The 8,743-nt window shown below is 48.9% G+C and overlaps 1 protein-coding gene across 2 annotated transcripts in view; it reads right to left on the reverse strand.

The window, feature by feature from the left end:
- Positions 1-5,092, reverse strand: part of Abcb10 (ATP binding cassette subfamily B member 10) — a 37,011-nt gene extending 31,919 nt beyond the window's left edge. Inside the window, exon 1 of one of the 2 annotated variants that reach the window (XM_005345867.3) lies at positions 4,013-5,090. In XM_005345867.3, the coding sequence (XP_005345924.2) occupies positions 4,013-4,550 (538 nt within the window). In that variant the 5' untranslated portion in view covers positions 4,551-5,090. Of the gene's footprint in view, positions 1-4,012 lie in introns of both variants that reach the window. The other variant, XM_026778681.1, reaches the window with a different exon arrangement.
- Between the last annotated feature and the right edge of the window lie 3,651 nt (positions 5,093-8,743).

The raw sequence follows: 8,743 nt of genomic DNA on the forward strand, positions 1-8,743 counted from the left end.
TGTAGACCAGGCTGGTCTCGAACTCACAGAGATCCGCCTGCCTCTGCCTCCCGAGTGCTGGGATTAAAGGCGTGCGCCACCATCGCCGGGCCCAAGAGACAATTTATGTCAGGGCCGGACCTCAACATAAATATCCAAACAACAACGGCACCTTCTCACGGAGCCGCCTTGAGCAGATTAGACACACAGAAAGCACCTGGCACGGTGCCCACTCGCCTGCAAGCAAGCATAGCAGCTGTATGTATCCTTATCAAGCCTGCTGTCACTTCAAAAATGACCTGTGCAGTGGCTCGGTTCAGAGGTAACTCAGCTGTCCCATCTCAGAGACCAGGGGCTGGAAGGAAAAGGGCAAAAAGGCAGCTTCCTCAAGAGCGTGACAGCTGTCTGCAGACATGCTGGGTTCTGGGGGATCAGGGAGACATTTCCAGGGATGCTGTGGATGTGACAAGAACAGGGTGGAGGGCAGATGGGAGATGAAGGCTGAGCTGAGCTGGCCCTAAGTGGAGGGAAGGAAGTGAAGATATGGAGGCTGAAAACCCATGATCAAGCTGAGGAAGAAACAGAGGCTCAGGAAATACTCAGATCCCTGGTGCAGCCCCAATATGACAGACTGTTCTTCTTGTCTCTTAGCCCTGTCCGGCTGGACCACATCTCTGCCTGGGCATCAGGAAGCAGCAGCTGGAGACAGTCTCTCTCCATCCTTTCTACACTGTATTTCACTACGGTCACTCCACAGGCACAGCTATAAAAGTCAACCCACAAACTCAGCCACAGTTCCAGGCAGGCATCGGCTTTCAAGAAAAGTCATTATCAAGCTGGACAGTGATGTGCACGCCTTTAATCCCAGCTCTCAGAAGGCAGAGGCAGGAGGATCTCTGTGAGTTTGAGGCCAGCCTGGTCTACAGAATGAGTTCCAGGACAGCCAGGGCTACACAGAGAAACCCAGCCCTTACCGGTAATTCAGGAAAGCAGCAGACCCAAATCCTACATATCTGCACTGTCTGAAACATGAAGGGAAGAGAGCAAAATGTACCACCCAACAGTCTAACTCTACTCTAGCTAAGAACCCGCTCTGTGAGCCAGGAGACCTGGTACTCTAAGTATCTTCTCATCTTGGGGCCCACTGCTCACTGGGACATCTGGGCCCTGGCCTCCTATCTGCTAAGCACACAGAAAGCCTGAACAAGTACCTCCTGTCTGCTCTGGGCATGTCCTGATGATTCTGGGCTCAGCACCTTCTGAGGTTCCCTGTGGCCAAAGTGATAAGAGGAAGACTTATCAGTGAGAAAAGGCTCTGGGTAGCACTGCAGACCCAGGGATACCAAGATAGCCAAAATCCTGAAGGAGTGGGCTGCCTGGAGGAAGAGCAATCATGTGACTTCTACTCTGGACAAGTATCCGCAGCCATTTCAAACAGGAGGCCCTGTTTTCCAAATTTTGGATACTTAACATCAAAATCGTCTGGGGAACAAACTGCTGAACAGTAGGGAAGGAAAGGTTATTATTCAAACACAACCACACTTTTGGGATGTTAACTTTCACTAAAATTAGAAACTGAACATCAGAAGCCAGGTAGTGGTGGCGCAGGCCTTTAATCTGAGCACTGGAGAGGCAGAGCAGAGGCAGGCAGAGTTCTGAGTTCAAGGCCAGCCTAGTCTACAGAGCAAGTTCCAAGGCAGCCAGGAGGGCCAGACAGTGAAACATCTCAAAAAACCAGAGGAGAGAGAGAGAGAAAGAGAGAGGGAGAGGGAGAGGAAGAGAGAGAGAGAGAGAGAGAGAGAGAGAGAGAGAGAGAGAGAGAGAGGAGACACCTAACACCAGATTTTTTCTCTTATATCTGTTTTTCGGAGCTCTTTAAAGAAATAATGACAACATAATGGCTCATGCTTATCATCATCTCAGCACTGAGGAGGCTGAGCAGGAAGACTGCTGTGTGCTCATGGTCGTTTGGGCTACCAAGTGGTATCTGTCTCAAAAACAAGACAGAGAGACAGAAAGACACAAACCTACACAACAGCTTTGCTCCTCCAGCATGTCGGAGATGTGCCAACTCTTGCTTAGCCTGATCTTATTACAAATTAACGACTTCCTTTTACTTCCACCAGCACCCACAACCAGACTGGCTTTACCTCCGATGACTTCTGACGAAAACATAGGCTATATAAAGAGGTCTTCAGACATCCTGAAGACAGAATATCTTTACTATCTACTTAGAAGCCTAAAGTGTTCCTAGCACTTGGGAAGTTGAAGCAAGAGATCTCAGGTTAGAGGCCTGCCTGGATGACAGAGCAAGCCCCTGACTCAAAAGCAAGCCCACTATCATGCCAGCTGCAGTGAGGTTAATTCTCAAATCATACGTTTGATGTTTCAGTAAGGCAGACCGTCTGCTCTGGTGATGTAGGTTGGTAGAGTGTCTGACTTAAGGCAGACTTCACAGCATATGTTAGCAGGCAGGACAAGTGGGGAGAGGTCACAGAGATGACAGATGGAGCAGATAGGGAAGGGCTAGGTGGCACTAGCAAAGCCTGAGTCCCCAAAACTTTGAAATCTGAAGCTTCAGAAGCAGACTAGGTTCTTGTCTCAGCCCCTCACCATCTGGGCATGCCCAGTTGCCCAGGGTCTCCAGACTCCTCTATGCATACCCAGCTCTGTGTCCTCCCCTCCCCCAACCTGGGTTGGGTGGCTCACACCTCAATTCCAGCACTTGGGAGATGGATAAGAAGATCAGGAGTTCAAGGTCATCCTTAGCTACTTAGTGAGTTTGAGGTCAGCCTGTACTACATTAAACCTGCCTCAATAAAACACAGGGGAGGGGGTCCAGTGGCTCAGTGGTTAAGAGCACCGGCTACTCTTTGGGAGGACATGGATTCAATTCTTAGCACCCACATGGCAGCTCCCAGACAGTTCGGACATACATGAAGGCAAAACACCACATAAAATAAAAACAATTTGTTAAAAAAAATAATGAAACACAGGTAAAAAGGCTTACAAGCTAGCCAAGAAGAAAAGGACTTTTTCCATTAAAACCCACAACCATAGTAAAATGTCTCTTCTTTATACTTAAGGGCACCACACCTGCTAACTCCTGTAGATGGCAGATCCATATGCCCTTGCTCCATAGACACCCTTCTCCAAGTCCAATCTCTCCCAAAGAGAGTAATCTGTACAGCAAGGGACTCAGCAAGCAATTTAGGGTCCTGCCTGTTTCAGAGCTGTATGACAAGGTGTCTTCCTCTTGCAACACCCTCAAGCCTATCTCTATTTCATCTCTAATTCAAATTATTTTCCTGCCCACTAAGTAGGGAACCTCAGCAGGGGCAGGACTCCATGTCAGTTCCCAAGACAACCCCCCAGAAGGAGGCCACAATCCACTGTCACAGGGGAAATGAAGAGTTAGAAAACCTTCAGGACTCTCCAGCTCTCAGCAGGTCTTTGCGCCAGCCATTCCTCCAATGACTGCTTAAAAACCCAGCGAGTTACAGAATATTTTCATTTAGAATCAGCCCATTCTGATTTCTTTTAGTTGATCCGGTTGAGTTACTGTCTGGTTTTTATTTTTTATTTATTTATTTTTTTTATGCTGTGGCCAGTGCCTGGTCCTAACCACTTAGGGAGGTGACAGCTAGCATGAGGGGTTCACAGGGCTCAGCTTAATGTGAAATATTGCTGGTTGTTTGATACTGTGTAACCCTGGTGATGTTTTTAAAAAACATTATAAATGTATAATACAAAGTAGACATGGTTTTGGCAAAACTTTTTCTTAAAGGTCTAAACTCCAGTTTATTTAGAGAATGCTCCAAAGCAGACGCTGCCAACTAGCTGGTGGGGACCGATTTAAATATTCTGGTAACAGGCTCTGCTGACCTCAGACGGTGAGCGCCCGTCAGTTAAGAGGGCGTCCATAGCCTTCCAACAGGTGTCGGCAGATCTGAACGCCCTTGTCGAGGCCGCGGCCGAGGCCGAGGCCAGGCCGGGGTCCCCTGCAGCCCGCTGGTCCCCCCAAGGTTCCTACCTGACAGCTTCCCGCGCTCAGGGTGCACAAGCCCCAGGAGCTTCCACACTTCTGAGCGCCGTGGCGCCGCGGGCCGCCGCCGGGAGTCATCCCCAAGGTCTCGCACACCGGTGGCTGCCGCTGGAATTCCCTGGAACCTGGCGAACAGGGGACGCGCGCCGCGGGATCCTGCCAGTACCCAGCACCTGCAGGCCGCTGAGGATGTGGCCCATCGCCCCACGCCGCCAGGCAGCCGGGAGAGGGGCGCGGGAAAGCGGAGGCCCGGGGACGGCTCATGGATTCGAGACGTCCACGCGCGTACGAGCGGGTTCCACTCAGAAGCCAGCCACGTCCTACAGGACACTGCCGGGGCCCACGCACGCACGGCCGGTCCCCGGCACGTAATCAGCAGCAGCGCCCTGCCAGGGGGGCTGCGCATGACGCTGCGTCTGCCCGGAGAACCACAGCCGCTGGCCCGGCCGCACGCCCGGGGACCCTCCCGGCCCGGCCCGAGCGCGGGGCGGGGACGCAGCAGCGACCCGCCCCCCTCCCGCCCCATCGGGCGGGCGCCCGGGCCGCGCCTTCCGCCTCGCAGGGACCACCCCTGGGCGGCGACCAGCGGGTGGCTCCAGGGCCTTGCCGCCTTGTCTTAGCTGCAGTCCGCTAGCGCCTGCGCCCGCGAGCTGCACGCGGAAGATTTTTGGCCCTCCCGAGCCCTTCGGTTGCAAACCCAGGAGCGTTGGAGCCCTTTCTCTCGTCCGCGACAGGCGGAGTGCGCACGCGCGTTGCTCAGGTCGCTTACTACAGATCAGGGCTGGGTGATAGCGAGCCGCTCAGTTCTCGGGCCGGTGCGTGGCCTCCCGCTATTTTGCGGTTGTGGGGGCGGAGGGACGACAGTGAAGTATCCACACCTTGGAGTCCTACGCAATGTAGCAGGTGCCGAAGAGGCCGGGACCCCGGAGCTGCACCCCGTAGGGTCCCGGAGAGTCAAAGTGGCCCATCGTGCAGTGGTCTCGACATCCACGAGGGTGGGGAGGCCCGTGAGGTGGAGAAGAGTTTGTGGACTCGTAGATCTTTCACAAGACCAGAACGAAATGCAAGTGAAAGACGCTTCCTACTGGTTAAAATGGATGAGTTCAGCCTGGCGTAGTGGCGCTCGCCTTTATTACCAGCTCTTGGGAGGCATACATCTCTGTGAGTTCGAGGACAGCCTATATAGTGAGTTGCAGGACAGCTTGAGGTACATAGTGAGAAGCTGTCTTATAAAAATAATAACAAATAATAAATTTTTTTTGTTTTTTGTTTTTGATTTTTCGAGACAGGGTTTCTCTGTGGCTTTGGAGCCTGTCCTGGAACTAGCTCTGTAGACCAGGCTGGTCTCGAACTCACAGAGATCCGCCTGCCTCTGCCTCCCGAGTACTGGGATTACAGGCGTGCGCCACCACCGCCCGGCACGAAAAATAAAATTAAAAAAAATGGGTTTATGGGTTTACAAAACAACCTCAACGTAAGTATTTTAGTTCAGTATTAAAAAAAAAAAAAAAAAGCAAACAGCCGGGCGGTGGTGGCGCACGCCTTTAATCCCAGCACTCGGGAGGCAGAGGCAGGTGGATCTCTGTGAGTTCGAGACCAGCCTGGTCTACAGAGCTAGTTCCAGGACAGGCTCCAAAGCCACAGAGAAACCCTGTCTCGAAAAACCAAAAAAAAAAAAAAACCAACACACAGACACACGACCCTTAAGGAACAAAACATGAGACTTTCAAATGTGGAATCCGTCTCTAAATTTTCAGGATTCTTCCTCTTTTTACCCTAATCCCAAACCTGGAAACGTCATTTATTAGAACAGAGTGTGGGGGGGGGGATCATATAGCTCAGCTGATAGAGCTTCATATCAGACAGATACAGAAAAAAACAAAAAACAAAAAAACACTGTGAGTTCGAGACCAGCCTGGTCTACAGAGCTAGTTCCAGGACAGGCTCCAAAGCCACAGAGAAACCCTGTCTCGAAAACCAAAAAAAAAACAAAAACAAAAAACAAAAACCACAAACCAAGCAGGCAGCGACTGGCTGGAGTTTGCTTTGCTTACATGTCTTCTGTTTTGTTTTTTCCTTCCTTAGAAAATTTCCATGTTTGGCCCAGACATATTGGGCAGGCCTTTAATCCCAGCATTCAGGAGGCAAAGGCAGGTGGATCTCTTTGAGTTCTAGGCCAGTCTGGACTACATAGTGAGTTCCAGGATAACCAGGACTCCATAGAAAAACCCTGTCTCAAAACTAACAAAAAAAAAAAAAACCAACAAAATATTCATATAAGAATTTTCCATATTGGTCTGACTTCCTGACATTTTAGCATCTGTTATGTTTTCCCTCTCAGACAAGGGCCTCACCTACACTTGGAAGTTACGAGGTCAAGAGGGATGAGCAACAACATGAGGGATGAGGAGGGATGAAGAGGTTACCCTTGCCTTGAACATGCTGGAGAAGTGGGAAGCAGGCACGGCCTTCTGTAAAATCCAGCCATGAGGTCCAAGGAGATTTGAGTTTTCTTGAGTGTGGCCTCTCCATCACAGCAGAAACTCTAAATGCCAGGGTGTCACTGTGTGAGCTGTACTCCCCTGGCTTCTGAGGACTCAGACTCCTTTCCATGGCCCATGGAGTATTTCCTTCTCCTTCCTCTTAGACCCCTGCTAAACAGCATGAAGCAATGAATGCCCATAGATGGGAGTTTCTGTTCTGCTTGGTCCCACAGCCAGTTCCAAGGAAGCACACAGAGGCTCACATTAATTATAAACTGTCTGGCCTATTAGCTCAGGCTTATTATTAACTAGTTCTTACGACTTAAATTAACCAATAATTCTTGTTTATATTTAGCCATGTGGCTTGGTAGCTTTTCTCAGTAAGGCATTCTCATCTTGCTTCCTCTTCATCTGGATGGTGACTGACACTCTTTGCCTTTCCTCTTCCCAAAATTCTTCTAAACTAGTTGCCCTGTCTATATTTCCTACCTGGCTACTGGTCAATCAGCATTTTATTAAACTAATACAAGTGACAAATCTTTACAGAGTACAAGAGCATTATCCCACAGCAAATGTCCTCCAGGATGGCACGAGTAACCACTTTTTAAAAATTATTATTTTCTGGCCGGGCATGCACACCTTTAATCCCAGCACTTGGGAGGCAGAGGCAGGTGAATCTCTGTGAGTTCGAGATCAGCCTGGTCTACAAGAGCTAGTTCTAGGACAGGGTCCAAAGCTACAGAGAAATCCTGTTTCTAAAAAATAATAAAAAAATTCCATGTATGAGTATTTTACCCGTGGAAAGTGGGGTTCCACATGGTGATTTTCATGCTGGAATTGAACCCTGGTCCTTTGGAAGAGCAGCTAGTGCTCTTAACCACTGAACCATCTCTCCAGTCACTAAGCCATCTCTACAGCTGAAATTAACCATTTTCAGCCAAATCTAAGGTTCCTCTTACTTCCTACTTCTCTTTCCCCTTTTCTAGAACATACTTGCTGTTGTGAGGGCCAGAAATGAGGAACTGTCTCCAATTTTCTAGCCTGATCCTCTCAGCTAGTATTTTCTGGAGCCCAGAATCAACAACAACAACAACAAAAAAAAAAAAAAAAGAGTAACTGATTAGACAGAACTAAACTCACCAAGATTTTCTGTTTGTAGAGGGTTTTGTTAGGGGGTAGGGAGTGTCAAGACAGTTTTGATGTGGCCCTAGCTGGCTTAAAATGCAGTATATAAAGCAAGCTAGCCTTGAACATCAAGTAATCCTCCCACTTCTATCTCCAGGTTTAGGGATTACAGGTAATGCTACCTTGGAGGCTGAAATGGGAAGATCGCGTGAGAAAATGCCAGGCTACTAGACTCAAAGTAAGACCCTGCCTCAAAACACAAAGAAAAAAAGAAAGAAAAAAAGAAAGAAAGGAAAAAAGGAAGGAAGGAAAAAAGGAAGGAAGGAAAAAAGGAAGGAAGGAAAAAAGGAAGGAAGGAAAAAAGGAAGGAAGGAAAAAGGAAGGAAGGAAGGAAGGAAGGAAGGAAGGAAGGAAGGAAGGAAGGAAGGAAGGAAGGAAAAAAAGGAAGGAAGGAAAAAAGGAATGGATTGGCTCAGGAAATAAGGCGAACACTGCTGATGTGATTGCCAGAATCCACATAGTGGAAGGAGAAGACTGACTTCAACAGGCTGTTCTTTGACCCATGTAGGTGTGCTAAGGCATACTTATGCCCACAGAACTGCACACACACACACACACACACACACACACACACACACACACAAATAAAAGATGTAATTAAAAATCAATTGAATGAACGAACAATTAAAAATCAGGGAAATAATCCGAAAATAATTATCCCCAAAGAAATATTACACTTGAACATACATAATTAATGAGATCTTGTGGAAAGGAGGAAGGAATGAAAGACACGGGTGACCCTAGAAATTAGGACAATTTCCTTGGCTTCTATCAAAGCACAAGAGATGCTCTAAAGTATGCTGGCAAGGAAAGAAGCAGGCTACTTAGTAGTGGGCGAGTTAACAGTGCAAACTTCCCCAACACTCGGGAAGCAGAGGCTAGTGGGTTTCTGTGGGCTCAAGCACAGTCTGGTTTATGCATCATGTCTGGAGATCAGACAGCTACACAGTGAAACCCTGACTTGAAAAAAGCAAACAGCCGGGCGGTGGTGGCGCACGCTTTTAATCCCAGCACTCGGGAGGCAGAGGCAGGTGGATCTCTGGAAGTTCGA

This window comes from Microtus ochrogaster, chromosome 4 (genome assembly GCF_000317375.1).
Source record: "Microtus ochrogaster isolate Prairie Vole_2 chromosome 4, MicOch1.0, whole genome shotgun sequence".
Taxonomy (NCBI): Eukaryota; Metazoa; Chordata; class Mammalia; order Rodentia; family Cricetidae; genus Microtus; species Microtus ochrogaster.